General features: G+C 37.6%; 1 protein-coding gene across 1 annotated transcript; it reads right to left on the bottom strand.

Annotated features, from left to right (window-relative positions):
• Window positions 1-3452: 3452 nt before the first annotated feature.
• On the bottom strand, window positions 3453-17397 carry LOC140170281 (ATP synthase subunit g, mitochondrial-like). Its single transcript, XM_072193649.1, has 3 exons — window positions 17261-17397; window positions 5993-6153; window positions 3453-5269 (listed from the first exon to the last, which is right to left on the bottom strand). Exons 1-3 carry the CDS (start codon window positions 17343-17345, stop codon window positions 5138-5140), a joined length of 378 nt encoding a protein of 125 aa, XP_072049750.1. The 5' UTR covers window positions 17346-17397; the 3' UTR covers window positions 3453-5137.
• Between the last annotated feature and the right edge of the window lie 1268 nt (window positions 17398-18665).

Below are 18665 nucleotides of genomic sequence, written 5' to 3'. Positions count from 1 at the left end.
TTTGGACTTTTGTAGTTGGTCTGTAACACAACACAATTTAACACTTCGCCATGGAACCCCCGTAAAAGTAGCCAAGAGCAGTTTGATAAGACCCAAGATTTCTTTTGTTCCTTCTGTGATTGCGGGTCAACAAAATATTGAAAATGATTTAAACATGAAACCATGTAGATATTTTTGCTCAAAGCCATTAAACTGTTGATTGGGATTGTTCTCAAATATCTCTCACACAAAGGACTTTTTTAGATTAGAGAGGTACTATAGACAGTTTAATCACTACCAAATATGCAGGAATTATGCATATATTAAACCATGCTTACACCGACTTTCTTTCTTTCTGTTGCATTTGTGTTGTTCCTGTTTAGCATAGGCCTGCATATTTGGTAGTACTGATAAAACTATTATACTACAGACAGTTGATGTAGTAATAGATGCATCTCAGATCTTCACACTATAGTCTACATGATTGTCATGAAATGCCAAAAGTCAATAAAATAAAATTGTCGTTTTACATATATTTGTGTCATGAATGATTATACTCTGCTGTGTTTGTAATTACCTGCAAACATGGACCTACATTAGGGACCGTTCACAAACACTTGTTAGGGGGGCCTAATGCAAAAAATTTACAGATCTCAAAAATTTCAGGCCCCCCTTATGGGTCAATCCCATAGGAAAGCATATAAACTCAATTTTCCCAGGCAAATTTGTGGTCATTTTTTTCAGGGCCTCCCCTTAGGAGGGTCAAAATTTTTCAGGGCCCCGCTTTTTGCATCAGGCCCCCTAACAAGTGTTTGTGAATGGTCCCTTAGGATACACACATCACAAATGTGGGAACACCTGCAACTGTGGACGTCCACGGTTGCTGGCTATAACAAGTATAAACGTAAAAAGGCATTTATATAGTGGGGTTGAAGATAGGTCACTGTTGGATAGGAAGTTGTCCAGTGTGTTGGGGTAGGTCCACGGAACTCTTGGTCCGTGGTGTGTCGACTGAAATTGGGTATGTGTGTCCCTGGTATAAATAGGATTAAATCATATGCAGAATCGGGTCCTCGTTTGCAGGTATTTACAAACAGGTGTGTTTTCTTCTGATCATTTTTAAACCTAATTGAGTTTCCTTGACCGGCGCATATATACCCCTACCCAGGGGTAGCGCTATTGGTTGCTTTTTGGGGTCCTGGACCCACCAAAATAGAGTTCGGACCCCCTGTTTTTAAATTTTCTGCAAGTTCAGGGGTACCTGCAGACCCCCAGTTTTACAATCTAGCGCTATTGCAGACATACTATTTTATGCTGCATTTGTGCAACTCGGACTCGCCAAAGTCTACTCCGGACCCCCTACTTTTTAATTTTCTGCAAGTTCAGGGGTCCCTGAGGACACTGGAGTATTTAGTTCTAGTGCTACCCCAACCCTTGATGAGCTGTGGCCCATGTGCACTTCAGCAATTGAATACCTAAGAGGAACTGCCCATCTCCATAATATTACCAATATTGTAGAAGGCAGAGTTGGGCCTTTTCTTCCATGGAAACCATGATTAAATGTACTTGGAACTCATTATGTAAAATGGTGGAGTTGGGCCCTCCTTCCACTTTGGTAGTCAATTGTAGGACATACCTAGAATGATCACAGAGGGAACAGGTCATGCACATGCGGTATCTGTAAATAGGGGATGTGCAGTAATTATGAGCGGAGGGAGGAAGAATTTTTTGGCAAGTCACAAGGGGCAAGCAAATTTTGGCAGGTCAAAGGGGCATAAAAGGCTTACGAAACGTTCAACTTATGTAAAATTTCCTGCTCGCAATATACATGCATTATATTTTCTGGACCATAAAAAGTTTGGAAATTGGGTGACCAAAAATTTGGCATGTTCAAAGGGGGGAGGGAAGATTTTTGGCAGGCCAAGAGGGGGTAAACAATTTTTGGCATGTTGTTTGCAAATTTTACCCTCAGCTCATAATTATTGCACAACCCCTTACAGAAGCACTGAATGCGACAAGCATATTCAGTAGACCATGGCACAGCCTAAATGATTTCGTAACGGAGCGTGCGATTGTTTCCCATGATACACTCCCATATTCCGAACATATCGTTAATCAAGGGGTTTAGTACAAGATGACCGTATCTGCAATAGCTGCCAGGAGTAATTTTTTGCTATAGAATGCAAAAATTGTCATTTGTGTACATCCATATCAAAAGGATGCACTTGTCAGCTGCTACATGTGTCTGTTTTACATAATAGCTTGGAATACCAGACTCATCTCAAGTGGAGGTTACTTCTAATCATCTAATCAAATAATGGTTTAGGAATGTTCTCTGTATTCCCAAACAATGTTACTTGGGGATGATTTGCAGTGACCTCCACTTGAGATGAGTGGTATTTATTCCTAGCTGTTACATGTGTGTATGTAGCGGTCACTTTCCATCATTCTCCATCCTAACAATCAGGCCACAGAAGCCTATCGCCGTGGTGGAGCACTTCGCAGCACATATCTAGCTCAGCTCATAGGGGATCTCAACACCATTAACTTGACAATCAAGGACGCCTTCAGAGTAGCGCAAAACTGCACTGAATGGCAGAGACTTGTGAGATCTGTTAAATAACTGTATTTTATAACTCTTTCAGTCACAACGCCTCATGTTCTTGAACCCGAGTTGCGTCACCTTAGTAGTAGTATGTAGTAGCCAACAAGTGCATTCTTTTGATATGGATGTATACATTTGGGTATATAGGTGCAGGGGTTCTCAATTGGCCTTACATTAACCACTCGATGTACTCTGGTGTCTTAGCTAGCCAACCATCACCTTCAACTGGGAGTTTGCTCTTAGGATGGACCTTTGATGTTATATTTTAGAAGGATGGTCTGATGCCATGCTATTTCCACCTTGGCTGAATGACCTCGATCCTGTGGGAGGTGGTCTTAAGTTTGGTTTGGGTGAAGATGTGCGGCTGGGATTCCGGAAAACTACCTGACTTTAAACCAAATTTGATGAAAAATCTTTGGAAAATTTTCGCAAATTTTGCTCAAAAACAAAAATTGGCACAAAATGATACCCTTTCTTAAATCAAAATAGAGGGCCATCAATAAACCAAAATGGCTGAAATGCACTGCACATGACCATGCCACCATTTCCACTAAGAACCACCACCAGGCATGGTTAACATCTTTCATGTCCTATCCTTTTAATACCTGAGCCAAATATTTAAATACTGAATGTGACGTCATATCCACTATAGGCAATGGCACAGCCTAAATGAAAAAGTGAATGAAATTGGTATACTTATTTTGGCTTCCAAAAATCCAAACATTATTTCAGTCCTAATATTAGGGACATTGACAAAAAAATACATTTCAATTGCTACGTTTTGATGCATACCCCAAAAAATTGAACTTCTGTTATGGAAAACATCTTGAAGGCACAAACATAAATAAGAGTAATTGCAAAATAAAAATCACAGTGCATAGTAAACTTTATTATTTCCATCTGTAGACTACAATGGGTAACATTAATTTACTACATGCGAGTTTGTTGTTTACAAGGACACAGAGATTTTTCCTTCTCCAAAACAAAACTACATATCAATAGCATCCTGATTTGTATGGATGATCAAATTATGTATACATTGTACACTATACAGTCTTACGAAGTGCTTACCAAACTTCAGCAGCACAATATCAGGATACGATTGTTTTTTATAATGAGGTAATGTTATTGAGAAATGGCTTTCATTGTATATATATTTGTAAAACCACATGTTTTAGCACTTTTTGTATTAAAGTCTCTTCAGGTGAATGGAAAAGATGCATACATTTGTACATTTCGTAATTGTTCTGAATTCTCGAGCGCATAGAGGACGCAAATTCTTGCCCCTTTGTCACGCTCAATGACAAATGGATCAACCAACTTATTGTCATGGTTGTTGATCAGTGTGATTGTTAATCACGTCTCCGTTAACACTCTACGCATGGCACATAACTCAACAATTGCAAAATTCATTTCAAGTGCTTTGCAAGTCAGGAACAACAATCTCAGTAATACATTACTGTACATGTTTATGAGGACTTAGGAGTGTTCAGCAGTCCATACATTTGTTCATGCATCTCTTACAAGCAAATTTGATGGAAATATAATGTTGTTTTTTATGTTTAAATGACCCAGTTTCACCAAGGGTTCGAATTTATCGTAAGTCTCCACACCTGTAAATTAGTGGTATTGGGCTATTCCAGTTAAAATCCACACCCCATGTGAAAGATGTGACTTTAATCTTCCACACAGGGAGTATGAATTTCAAATGGGGTTACCTGAATGGGTGACTCCATTTGAAATCTAAACCTGTTTGGGAGATTAAGGTCATGTTTTCCACAGGGGTGTATGGATTTCAACTGGAATAGCCCATTTAGACCTTTCTGACGATGGATTTGGGTTCCATACAATACATCCCAAGCTTTATGGAATTGGACCACAACAAGGTAAAATAGGTACTCTGTAAACATGGTTTACATTATAACACTGCAAATACAACCAATGTTCATTCATATCATTCATACTAATATAATCTTTCAAATTTCAATTTTAAAATCCACACTGCAAAATTGATGTTGTCTTCTCCAGAAACAGGAATACGTCAACAGTCTGGTGATGGCTGGAGATCTCATTGCACCGTGAATGACATGGACATGTGCAACTTCTCTGAACAACTGAATTACTACATTCCTGTAGAATTGTGAATACCTGAGTACAATGGATGTGAAACAAGTTGTCGTAAAAACAAGAGATTTGAACTACATTGCTGATGGTTTTGGTACAATTTTCACATTCAGTTAGTTCTATTGATCTAGTTGGTTTTAGAGTTCTTGAAATCAAAAATGCGTCCGACATCAACCATTAATACATTACAATGAAGCTTTGGACTGACATGGTACAAATGTAGCCAAATGGCAATCCAACATAATATAATGCAAGAATTTTCATTCCATTCTTGACAAAATTGTCCACCCCTCGTCTTGACCCCTTGTCTAAAGAAATTGCACATGTCCATTTTTCACTGATCAGGTTTTATAATATTACACACATGGTCCTATTATAATGGTAAGAGTCTGCTGACATCTTGAGAGCCATCTGACAGCAGGCAAGGGGTTACTTGATGTAGCTTGGCGCTGGATGATCAGATTCTACATTGTAGCCTACTATACTTCGTCTTCCTATCTGCTCACCGATAAAAAACCAAAAAGCTATCTCGGCACACACTAAGGTATTCACCCATGCTTCCTGTAGCAAGAAAAAAATAAAGTAAGATATGATGAGTAAAAGACAGAAATAAGACAATTAATTGTCATGATAAAACAGGATTGACACAAATAGGTCTGCGTTTGGGAGACCACCAATTTTGACCAAGTTTGAACCCCATGGGTACTACTGCTTTTCTTTCTTACATCAAAAAGTTACATGTGCATTATACAGTGCCTGATTGGTTAATTGCCAATCTGAGTAACCAATCAAAACAGCTTTTATATCTCTTTGCAATTTTAAGGGTTTTATAAATAACCCCTTTTTTTGCAAAATTGGGAACGATCATGCATATACATGTACATAGTCAATATTAAGTGGTGACATTAGGCACTAGGCTTGTTGTTTTTTTATTTATCTTTGGTAACATGTCGTCAAAACTCAGAATCAGACGTCAAATCTTTGTCAACAAACAAGTGAAAAATATTGTCTTTATAAAGATTCCGAATTTAGCACTCAATGCATTTATTCATGCATCCATAACGGCCGACAATGTCAAGAAATCTGCGCCACTGGAGGTTCATTCAACCAAACGCCATCCGTAAAGTGTACATTTTATCCTAAAAAATAACGGCATTGTAGATGAAGCCAGACAGCGGCCACCAATAGCCATCTCAAAATAAAACTCAACACTGCAAAAAAGGGTAGATCTCGGAAGGTTTCAACATGATGTTTGCAGGTTTGACTGTTTTGTATAATCCTTACCTTAACTGTGACTTGCATGTATTTGCCTTGTTTGGCTGACTTGAGTAAATTTTGAACTCCCTGTTGGACTGCTGGGAACTCGGCTGGTGAGGGTGGCACTAATTCAACCCTGGCATAATACCAAAATTTGGACAATTTAGGTTTGGACCACACTACCGCATCTGTAACAAATTAAAAACAAATGGTAATTATTAATTATAAACACCTATGCTTGAAATTGTAATTACATGTAATACTATGTTTATCCAGAGTACAGTACGTGCATGGTATTATTGGTACCGGGGTAAATAAAAAAATTAATTAGCACATGGGTCAATCCATGTTAATTCTCCCATTTCGCAATATATGCACCCCCATTCGGTTTGAATGCGACAGTCATCATAGCGGCGTGTTGAATTGCGGGAAATTGGTTGACAAGCCAGACCCGGAAGTAGATATCACCAAGCACTTGCACATAATTTCGCATTCAGTTGTCATAAATAAGCCGTACCACAGGAACATTACGGTATAATGTGTTTAAATGTCAATATAATTGGGTGATCCTTCATGTAATTATTTCGTGTAAGCTAATCCTAACCCTAACCCTAACCTAACCCTAATTTAGTGTATAATTACCGGGATAATTAATAACATGCAGGAGTAACCATATAATTATATGCAAATGCACACTAAACAGCAGTTTACAAAATTGTATTAGATCCATTTTTGATCTATTGATTACACAGAATCCTTGGTGGAGCTGTTTTCAGCATTATTATCACACTCGCATAAAAATCCAATGGCGGCTAGCAAGGCGATGTCGACGCTGGAGGTCAAAAATTGGACTAGCAAGAGCAACCATTAATATTGGCGGCGCATATATTGTGAAATGCGAGAATTCAACCGATGGCTCATGCACTACTCAGAATTTCTTTAAATTTCACTCAAATGCAGGGCATAATTTAGTGTCAGAATTTTGCACAGCAAAATTGTGACAAAGTTTTATTTTGGTAATAATAATAGCAATATACATTGTATATTTGTGTGATTGCATAGCAATTTGGCTAGATTGTGTAGCAAAATTTATGCGATGCGATACTGGTTATATTTATGTCCTCATTAAGTTTGAAAAAATCACAATTTTCACATGGGGGAGGGGGATCAAAATCCAATGTGGATATAATAAATTTAGATTTTCATTTTTATTACTTTATTTTGTAGAGAAAAGTATCTTCTGCAATATCCAGTCCAGATGATGGTATTTGTCTCCTTCATATATCAAACGATAAAAGCCAAAGTTGACACCTTTCACAAACACAAACTTTGTGTCAATTTTTTTTTCAATGGGGATCACCCGACTCATAGAAACTTGTGAGCATGGTGAGTGCATTTCAGATGATGCTGATTCCATTATGGTAGTCGGTAAGAGTGAAAAAAAAAATTGTCAAAATACTTATAATTTGAGTGGAAGGTTGCTGAATTGGATTAGAATTCGCAACAAACCCAACTTGTGAAACAAGAGCACCAATGGCGCTGTGGCTCTACGCTTTTTTTGTGGGAAAGCAATTGTTCTTGGAGTCGAATGCTAACAGGTTGGTAGCTGTATGGAAAGGTTGGGTAGGTCGGCCAATTTTTTAAACCTTCAGTTTGAAAAAATTCCCCACAAATATTCAATACGGTCCTTGAAACTCGCGCGCGGGGTCAATCTTCCTCCGCCGCATTATTATTTTTTGCCGCATTACTATTAGTTGCAAAATCTGAAAATAATTCATTATTGTGCAAATTACTACTGAACCAGCAAGAATAATTTGTTCTGCAAAATTTTAGATTGTTTACAGCATTACCGTACTTTATCAAATTCGGAAGACTGAACATGTTACTATTAGTTGCAAAATCTGAAAATAATTCATTATTGTGCAAATTACTACTGAACCAGCAAGAATAATTTGTTCTGCAAAATTTTAAAATCCCCTTTTTTTAGTATTTTTAGTTTTCAACAACTATAGAAAGCCTTGGCAACTATTAGAATTCATCTAAATTGACCTCAGACGACTCCCAAAATGACCTCCCAAAAATTTGGCTCTAAATGGTGACCTCAGATGACCCCGAAATGAAAAAAAAAAATTTGACTTCAAATGTTGACTGTACCCACCAAGTTTCATGCCCATACGACAGTTTTTAGTAATTTGACCTCAGGTGACCCCTGGCTGACTCCGAAATGAGCTTCCAAAAATTTGACTCTAAATGTTGACTGTACGCACCAAGTTTCATGCACATACGACAGTTTTTAGTAATTTGACCTCAGATGACCCCTGGATGACCCCAAAATACCCTTCCAAAAATTTTGTTCTAAATGTTGACTGTAGTACCCACCAAGTTTCATGCCCATACGACAGTTTTGCTAATTTGACTTCAGATGACCCCTGGATGACCTCTGGTGACCGTGGACCCACTAACCAATACAAACTTGTTCTGTACGACCCCACAAAATTAGGCTCCAAATGTTGGCCGTACCCACCAATGCCCATACGACATTTTTAGCAATTTTACCTCAGATGACCCCTGGGTGACACCGGTTGATCCTGAAATGACCTTCCAAAAATTTGACTCCAAATGTTGACTGTACCCACCAAGTTTCATGCCCATATGACAGTTTTAGTTAATTTTACCTCAGATGACCCTGGATGACCTCAGGTGTCCTTGACCCACTAACCAATACAAACTTGTTCTGCCTGGGGTCAAGATGCACCCACCAAGTTCGAGGAACATGCGACCCCACAAAATTTGGCTCCAAATGTTGACTGTATCCAGTTTCATGTTCATACAACAGTTTTTAGTAATATGACCTCAGATGACCCCTGGGTGACCCCAAAATGACCTTCCCAAAATTTTGATTCCAAATGTTGACTGTACCCACCAAGTTTCATGTCCATACGACAGTTTTTAGTAATTTGACCTCAGATGACCTCAAAATGACCTTCCCAAAATTTGACTCCAAATGTTGACTGTACCCACAAAGTTTCATGCCCATACGACAGTGTTTAGTAATTTGACCTCAGATGACCCCTAGGTGACCCCGGATGACCTCAAAATGACCTTCCCAAAATTTGACTCCAAAGGTTGACTGTACCCACCTAGTTTCATGCCCATACGACAATTTTTAGTATCTTCCCAAAATTTGACTTTAAATGTTCACTGTACCCACCAAGTTTCATGCCCATACGAGTTTTTAGTAATTTGACCTCAGATGACCCCTGGGTGACCCCGGATGACCTTCCCAAAATTTGACTCCAAATGTTGACTGTAACCAGTTTCATGCCCCTACAACAGTTTTTGCAAATTTGACCTCAGATGACCCCTGGATGACCTCAGGTGACCTTGACCCGCTAACCAATACAAACTTATGCTGGGGTCAAGATGCACCTAGTACCAGGGATCTATATGATGATTTTGTTTTTTGGGTGGATCACCACATTTTACACATAAAATATACGTAACCCACACACAACGCAATTAAATAACAGACCGGTACTGCACAGTGCCGCTGGTTACCAGTTGTTCTCATTTATGTAATCAGCAATTGGAGCCTACAAAATCTGGTGCATTTATAGTGTACGGTACTAACATAAACATGTGATATCGGGAATTGACACAAATTTTACGGTAACAAAATCAGTCATAGGCCTACCCAGAAAGGATAAAATTCGAATTGAGAAAATATTGTATGTGACATGGTGTACTAAAGATGCATCCACCCACCAAGTTTGAGGAACATGCTTCCCCTACTATGCTAGTCTGAGGTGCTCTGACGAAAACACTCCGATCGCCATGCAATCTAAGTTTTGTAGGCCAGTGGGACAACGGAATCACTACGTGAACGAGCTACTACTACAATAGTCTCTGAGAAAAGAGGCAGACACAGACAAACAAACAGATAGTGAATTAAATAGTGATGATCAGTTGAGTTGTAGCAACTACAAATTTCGAACGTTTGTCAGGGGGTCAAACCCCCACCATTTATATTTCCCCCACACTTTTTAGACAGACACCTTTTTATCAAAAATTGAACCCCCACCCTTATGCAGTGTTTGTGACCAAAGCTTACAGCATTACTTATCAAATTCGGAAGACTGAACATCGGCGCTATCGCTGTTTCATACAGTCACTTCCGGGTCCATTTTAGCACTATCTGCGCCATCAATCCATTTCAGATCCGAATTGATGCAGAATTTATCCTCATCTATCAAACACTCATGATTTTCTTATTCATCTGAAACATCTTTCAAAAGATACGACTTTAGATTGTTTACAGCATTACCGTATTTTATCAAATTCGAAGACTGAACATGTGCGCGCCGCTTCATACAGTCACTTCCGGGTCCATTTTTATCATTATCTGCGCCATCAATCCATTTCAGAATCCGAATTGATGCAGAATTTATCCTCATCTATCAAACACTCGTGATTTTCTTATTCATCTGAAACATTTGCGACATATTAAATGTTGGCAAAACTGCATCACTGCAACTGCATCGAAAAGATACGACTTTAGATTGTTTATCATAAACACATGGGCAAATTGTAAAGGGCTGAGATACCTGTAAGATCCTGAATACATGAAAACGCCAGTCTATACTCTCTACACGGCCGCTGTGGTTCGGATCGCTCCACTTCTAGTGTGAGCGAAGCGGCCAAAGCGGCTGATGTAGAGACTGAAAATTATATTCATTCATAAAACTCACGGCGCGTCGATTCTTCTACGGGTGACGCCGTATGAATTGAAAACATCAGCAAATAAATTTTTGACATTTTCTTTCCAGATTTATGAAGAAAATATGATTGTTTTTCAACAGATCATCAAATTACTTTATTATATTTTTTTCAATTGGTAGCGTTACCCACACGCTTTATAATTATATATTGCTCCCACGCTTTTTAGAAACCCACCCTTTATTCCGCAAAATTGTAATTTTTACAGATTTTCAGAATTCCCAACCCACGCTGCAGAAAGCGTGTCAGACAAACAATGATAATGAATAGCCAGATGTGACCTTCGCTGTCGAGACGTTGTTTTCAGGGTTGTCAAACCCGCGATTTGGTAACCCAATTAGGCGACTTTTGAAGATTTTCCCCGGGACAATTTCCTGCCCCATAGAATGCAAAGGACAAAGAAAAAAATTGGGCGAATTTTCGATTATTTGACCTGCGATTCGGGCTGAATTTTTTTGGCAACCCTGGTTATTTAGCGTTAATTTAACTAAATTACTACGCCGCTGGTCTCTAAATATTTTGAAGTGTTGTCCCATGGTAACAAAACTCCCGAGAACTCAATAAACAATCTGGACAAAGGAATCATCCAATCACGTTTCTATCCATGTGAGATCACCGCAAAAATTCATGATAAAAGGTCACTTTCCCAAAGAAAAATAGTGCAATCCGTTAATTCCCGCCATGATCTCACAACTTAAATTACTCAGACCAAAATAATCTCAAGCGCATACAGGGAACCAAGCAAAACGATAGAAATGACTTGTTTCTCATGACGACTTTTGACTTTTCTCACTTCAAAATAAGTACTTTCTCCACCCCAAATTCACTTCTAAAGGAGTGCAATCGATTGCTAAATAACTAAGCAAACCTTGGAACGTAATTTCAAAGCCAAATATCATAAACAAAAGAAACCTTAGCATAAAAAGCAAGAACGCAAGTGGCCAAAATATGTAGCAAAAATACAGTCCTCACTGACTGCAATGACTCAGGCTCACCTAGTTACGCTTAAGAGCCAAAAAATCACCCCGCAGATTTTTGGCTATTTCTCCATTTACGATCCTGCCCAAAAGTGTCTGCTTTTGACATGACACGTCACATATCGTCCGGACTTTCAAAAATGGGTGAGAGAGGTCCTTATTATTTGTTATTGTGTTATTTTTTTACCATTCATTTGTGTGTAAAATTGCAAATTGCCAAGTTTTTGTCAACACATCATAAAATTGGGGCCCTCTTATATTTTTGTTATTTCCCCTAAAGCCCTACCCCTAGCTTGAACTTGAAGAATGTGTTTGCAATGTGTTTATAAATGATAACCAAGAACTTCTTGACATGCATGACATGTCTTTTCATCACAACAATTTTAGAAATAAAGTAAAGAAGTAAATAGGAAAAATAAGAAAAATATTTGACAATCTCCAAAAATCGCTATCGGACGATATACATGTTAATAATTTTACTTGGCCTAACTTTGCTAAGGAAAGTACTGTGACAAAAAGCTTTTCAGTTTTGGCTTTCTTTACTCAAGGGCTTTAATTTGATATATTCTCTCGGTCGGGGCCATGTCACATCCATTCATGCATTGGAGTGAAAACAACTTATCGCATATTTTTATTTGCAGAGAGTCGAACCTGGCACAATAGTGTGATAGCTTGTGATGCAGAGTTCAATGAATGCGACAGTGCTATTGTCAGCCGGTTCATGCACAGCACGGATGTCCGACCGACAGAATAAAATCATGCAGTTTGATGGCAAATTTGAATTCACCTTTCATACCTACTGACTTGTGTGGAAGATTTCGTATTTTTGAAGACACATTTTTACCATCAAAAATATTGTGGCTAAACGTAGTATCGCGATCACGATAATGAAAATTTATCGCGATGCACGATAATAACATTATCGTGAACATATTTATGCAGGTTTCCTTGAACAATCTTTTCTTTTTTAATTTTCTATGTAAAATTTGTATTGACTTTTGGACCAACATGACCAATTTGGCTGAGCCTGTGTGTGATAGCAAATGTGTTGAAGGCTTGCCTATCATACCTGCACGATCATGATGATGATGAATTCAAATTCAATGAAGTGAACTCTAAATAGGGGGGTCACACATCAGCTAAATCTGGTCTTGCACAGTGCAAATTGACTCAGATCTATGAATACTAGTCATTTTTGATTAAGAAAAAATATTTATTTTATTCATTCCAGCACTCTTACTTGTTTTTTACATTGATAATCAATATGTGTAGATAAAAAAATGTTTGTTTTGGTAATTTGAGCCACTAAAAAAATTCCATGGTGGCTTTTGACAAGATAGAATACGATTCTATCAATACTGAATTACTGATATCATACACCGCAAGCAAATTTCATAAAGTCACTTTGGAAAATGAGATTTCCTACATTGTGCGAAATGTGCAAGCTATTTCTAAGTTGTTATTTCTGGATAATGAGTAACACACCTTTTTTTTGATACCAAACCAATATCTTATTTCTACGATCAATTTCAAATTTTACCTTTTTTTTCCAAGCAAAACGTGTGCATTTTCCCATAGGAAATGTCTTCCAAGAGTGAAAATCTCATTTGGTCACTTTGGAAAATGAGATTTCTACACTGTGCTTAAATGTGCAAGCTATTTCTAAGTTGTTATTTCTGCATAATGAGTAACACATCTTTATTTTGATACCAATATCTTATTTCTGTGACGTTTGAATGTTAAATGGCAAGCCAACAAAAACTTTGTTTTTAAGGCATTTTCCTAAAACGTGTGCGTTTTCCCACAGGAAATGTCCCTTAATAAAAGTAAATATTAAGATTTTTTTTTTTTTGGTCTGCAATTTTCAAAATACTGTGATATCCCCAATGTTTTTTTTTATTTTAGTGGTTCAACCCCGGTACCCCAGGTCAACATAAAAAGTGGACACCATGTGTGTTCTTCCTTTTTCAAAACCCCCCTTTTCACTGATTTTTCATTGATTTTACCCCCTTTTTTGCCAAATCACTGACAAAATCAGGGTAAAAATACCTCCTTTTTCAAGGTTTTCAATGAGAAGATTTCCAGACACCCCTTTTCAATGACTCCAAATATTTTAATATATTAAGTACAAAATGTGCAAGTATGAACATTACTTTGATGGAGGCTGAAGACTGGCTGAAGACATCGATCGAACTAACCTGTGAAATACCCCTTTTTTTTTAAATTTCGCGGAGACAATGCTCAGAATACCCCCTTTTTTCCGCGATTTCAGTCAACAAAATACCCCTTTTCTGCGAAATTTAGAACACACATGGTTACCACTTTTTATGTTGACCTGGGGTACCGGGGGTTCAACCTCAAGTCTCAGAGTTGTTTTAACATGAATATGGACATTAGAAATTCATATTTACAATCTGAGGGTGCCCGAAACTTGCTATTTTGCTCTGTGAAGCCACTTTTTCAGATATATGCGATGGTTGCTCAATTTTGAGATTTCACCTATTTTGGAGGGCATTTCTCACAACATTTTGATATATCTGATGCTTCTTGTTATTTTAGTGGTACAACCTCAATGCTTATAGTTGATTTAACATGAATATGGACATTAGCAATTCATATTTATGATCTGAGGGTGTCCTAAACTTGCTATTTTGCTCTATGATACCAATTTTTGGCAGATAACCGTTGCTTAATTTCAAGCTTTTTTGCATTTTCAGAGTGTATTTTTCACAAACTTTTGATCTATCTCATGCTTTTTATTTTATTTTAGGGGTTCAACCTCAAGACATAGAGTTGATATTTGATGAAACCAGAGTCTGAATTGGATTGATATGTGAAATAAAGCATTTTTAAAATGCGATTTATCACTTTTGTCCGATATTTGCCTATTTTCGCAAGAATTTGGTCATTTATCGGAATAACGTTTTCAATCATATCTCGAAAACCGTTCATCGGATTTGAACCAAATAAAAAGTTTTCTCAGTTTCTGCACAAGATCTTTCAAATAAGCTAAGTTTTAAAAAGAGTATTTAAAGACATCTTAATTTTAGTGTGACCCCCCTACTCTAAATTCATATTCATCAGGGACTGCCTTTTGACTTTGAGGAGAGCGAGAGCAATCGCTCTCTACTGCTCTCCTTAAATCTGATATAGGAGAGTGATTTTTAGCTCTCCTTGGTTGACCATTCTCTCCTTACATTCAGCCCTCGAATTAACCCATGGCACCGACGGCATATTGCCGTGGGTGCCCACCCCATTGCCAGTAATGCCCTCAAAATATGTCCTTTACCGGACGGCAGTCACTTGTCGTGCCCCTAAATGAAGTTGCCGTGGGTGCCCTAGCCGGCTAGCCTTGCCTCTTCATTATAAAATAATTAACAAATACTGGTTAAAACCCAAAAAAATTGTGGAAAATTAAATCGAAAATCTTGAACACGATCGCTATTTTGAGCATCGTAATTAACCCAGCTATCAATCATAGTTTGTTGTCAATTAATATTCATTACCTCTACGTAAGCTTACATATTCAGCCAATCACATCGGCTTTTATACATTATTATTTATAATTATCTGGTTGCTAGAAATCTGACTTCATTTGCCCGATTGGTCAGAGAAATACCTTCAACGTACTATCGACCAATCAGAAACGCTGTTAGTAACTATTAAAGCTTCCTGTGTCGTGAACAAAATCCGAGCGCTGGGCAAATCAATATTGATCTCTCGATTAGCAAACATTGACTTCCCATTGCAAACCGATGGCGATACCCTTCCGGTATCGTCTTATCTTGTACATGCGAGCCCATCTCTAGATATGTTTCGCACGAAATGGTTTTTATCCCGGCGAATTTGATCAATATTATTACCAAAGTTACAGCTGTTTCGAGTCAGTTTTGCAGCTCAGAACTAGGGATCGCAAAATTTAAGTAAATTAAACTGTTGATTTTTGATTGCTTTGTATTATTTAAGCAGGTTTTTTGAGCAAGCAGGTTAGTTTTAGTGTAAAGTTGAGAGTCGAATTTTACTTTGTCTTTGGTGTCGAATTCAGCTGACAGCAATGCATCTATTCGCTTTTGAAAAATTGCCTTGGTGCCCCTCTCAAATTTTCAACAGTTGCCTTGATGCCCTTTTGAAATTACAAATTGCCGTGCTGCCTTGCCTTTGCAGTGAAAATCCAAGGCAATTATCAACTTGCCCTAAAAAAGTTGCCGTGCCCCTTCAGATCCTTAATTCGAGGGCTGCTTAGGCCGAGTAAAAAAACAAACATGTTTCTCGTCCGCGCCCTCCTCATTTTTTGAAGATTTTTCAAATTTCTTTTTATTTTGTAAACTGTCAGTTATAACTTGTAGAAAAAGATGTTTCAGAAGTTGAAACTTATTTTACAGTTTTGTAAATGCATAATACATCATTTAAAAAGAGTTTTGTGATCAGTAGAGGGGTCTACCTCTCAAAGCAATAAAATAAAAAGGGCCTCCTCCTTTTTCTCAGATATGATCTGTATGTCGAATACCCGAAACATGGTGCCAAATACAGGTATTTAGCGTATTTAGCGTCGTTTTCCAATAAAAAATAAAAAATAAAAAGCCCCTCATTCTCCTAATTTTTAAAAACCCGGACGAGAAACACGTTTTTATTTTTACTTGGCCTTACATTCTATTGTAAATGCTCTAAACAGCTCTCCTTGAAGGCCCCAGAAGACCTTTTTAATGCTCCCCTGCTAATTCCAAAAGACAGTCCCTGATTCATGTAAATTAGTATATTTAAAATGAAAAAAAAATCATGATTTAATAATATGAATTCCTGTATGAATGCTGATTACATAAACATGCCATGCCATGCAATAACTAGTTCCAGTAACTGTAACCATAGACTTCAGGTCCGTAGATGTCATTAGGCTAAGTAAAAAATAAAACATGTTTCACGTCCGGGTTTTCGAAAAAAAGGAGGAAGAGGGGCTTTTTATTTTCTATTTTTTATCGCAAAATTGGTGTTAATACCCATACTTGGAGCTGTTTTAGCGCACAATCCGTACATACAATAATGCCTGGAAAAAGGAGGAGGCCCTTTTTATTTGTTGTTCTGAGAGTTACACCCCTCTAATGATCACAAAACCTTCCTAAAGTGTTTCTTGTATCTTAACAAGGCTATAGAAAGCATCCCAACTTCCTAGACATATTTTTTGAAAAGTTATAACTGAATTAAAAAAATAAAAATTTATTTGAGAAAACCTCAAAAAAGGAAGCGGGAGGGGACGTGAAACATGTTTATTTTTTTATTTGGCCTTATGTTTATATGATAAAGACTGAAGTCTTGCTGGCAAGACTATGCAATAACATAAAACAAAAACACTGAAAAGATTCAGAATCATGGATGGAATGCACATGAATGCATATCCATATTCATGTATTCATATTGGAACATGCATGCTGATTACATGGCATGCGACGTTCGCCGGACATGAAAATTGTTCTCCTTCATATGCTAAAACTATATGGTATTTGATTGTGAAATAAACACAGAATGTTCTTAACATAGTTTTACACACCTCCAGCAAGTTTCGGACCAGCAGATACAGCCCAATTCACTGAACGTTGGCCTAATCCAACCAATTTCTGTGCGGCACGAGCCATGTTTTTTCCGATGTTACTCCGGCTGCGACGTGACCTCTTACAAAATCGTAAAACGGACGGTATCAGGACGACTCGACCTCCGGACTACTCGACCACGGACTACTCGACCACGGACAACTCGACCTCCCTGACAAGTCGACCTCCCTGACAAGTCGACCTCCAGAATCGCCGTGCACTTGGTGCATTCATGAAAAGTGATAAATGCATGCACGAAGTTGTTGTTGTTATTTATCATTATTACTTTGTTGAGTAGCTAACATAATTAGTAGGCCTACATTTAAATGTTTTGTGTGAAATAATATCGTACCGGTATATTCCATATAACAAGACATGATTATCAAGATCATAAGAACTCTGCATAGAGAGATACGGTATGGCAATATTTTTGTATTGACCACTTGATAAGGTGATTAACGCATTGTCACTTACCTACAATAGCAGAATGGTATTATATAAAATCAATGAATGTCAGGTATTTGTTATCAATGAACATGATCAATGGAATCTATAATTTAATAAAGAGTCAGATAAAAAGGAAACTAGTAGTTTTCGTGGAGAGTAAATATCACTAGAAAATTCAGATACAGAATCATGATCAGACCGCGTATTTCTACAGAAAAGTCATGAAATTATGTGAATGTTCTTGTTCATGTGTACGAATTAAATACAGCTCTTACCACCATGCGGAGCATTTATTAAAACACAATTAATTAAAACTTCTTTATATTGGAATGGATGGATAAATTGTCTTAGGACTATAAAAATTTTGACATGAAATAAAAATGATTTCAGTACCAAGAAATAATATTTTAGCAATGTACCAGTATTTTCCATTGGGTTTGATTTAAGCTTCGCTATTAATATTGACTTGCTTATATTATTTATTTATTTATTTATTTATTTATTATAATTTATGCTCTGAAAATGAGCATAACATTTACGGCGCGGCGCGCGGGTCTATAAAATACAGAAGTTCATTAATACATTTAGTATTATGTACGTGTTTATTGTTATCATGTATGAGACTTGTGTTAATTTCAATTCGCCTCATCACATGTTTAACATAGGTAAGCATGTGCTTAACATATGTACCTTGGTGGGCAACGGAGTATGTGGGGACTTGAGTTAATTTCACAGGCTTCAACACGTTTAACAGCACGTTGGTGGGCAACGGAGCACTGCACTTGTGTTAATTTTGACACGTTTAAGGGGGTACTACACCCCTGCCCAATTTTGTGCCTATTTTTGCATTTTTCTCAAAAATTATAGCGGATTGGGGACAAGTAAGATATATTATAGGGGCAAGGACTACAACTACTG

This window comes from Amphiura filiformis, chromosome 14, assembly GCF_039555335.1.
Source record: "Amphiura filiformis chromosome 14, Afil_fr2py, whole genome shotgun sequence".
Classification (NCBI taxonomy): Eukaryota; Metazoa; Echinodermata; class Ophiuroidea; order Amphilepidida; family Amphiuridae; genus Amphiura; species Amphiura filiformis.
This window is presented reverse-complemented; position numbering and strand designations above follow the sequence as displayed.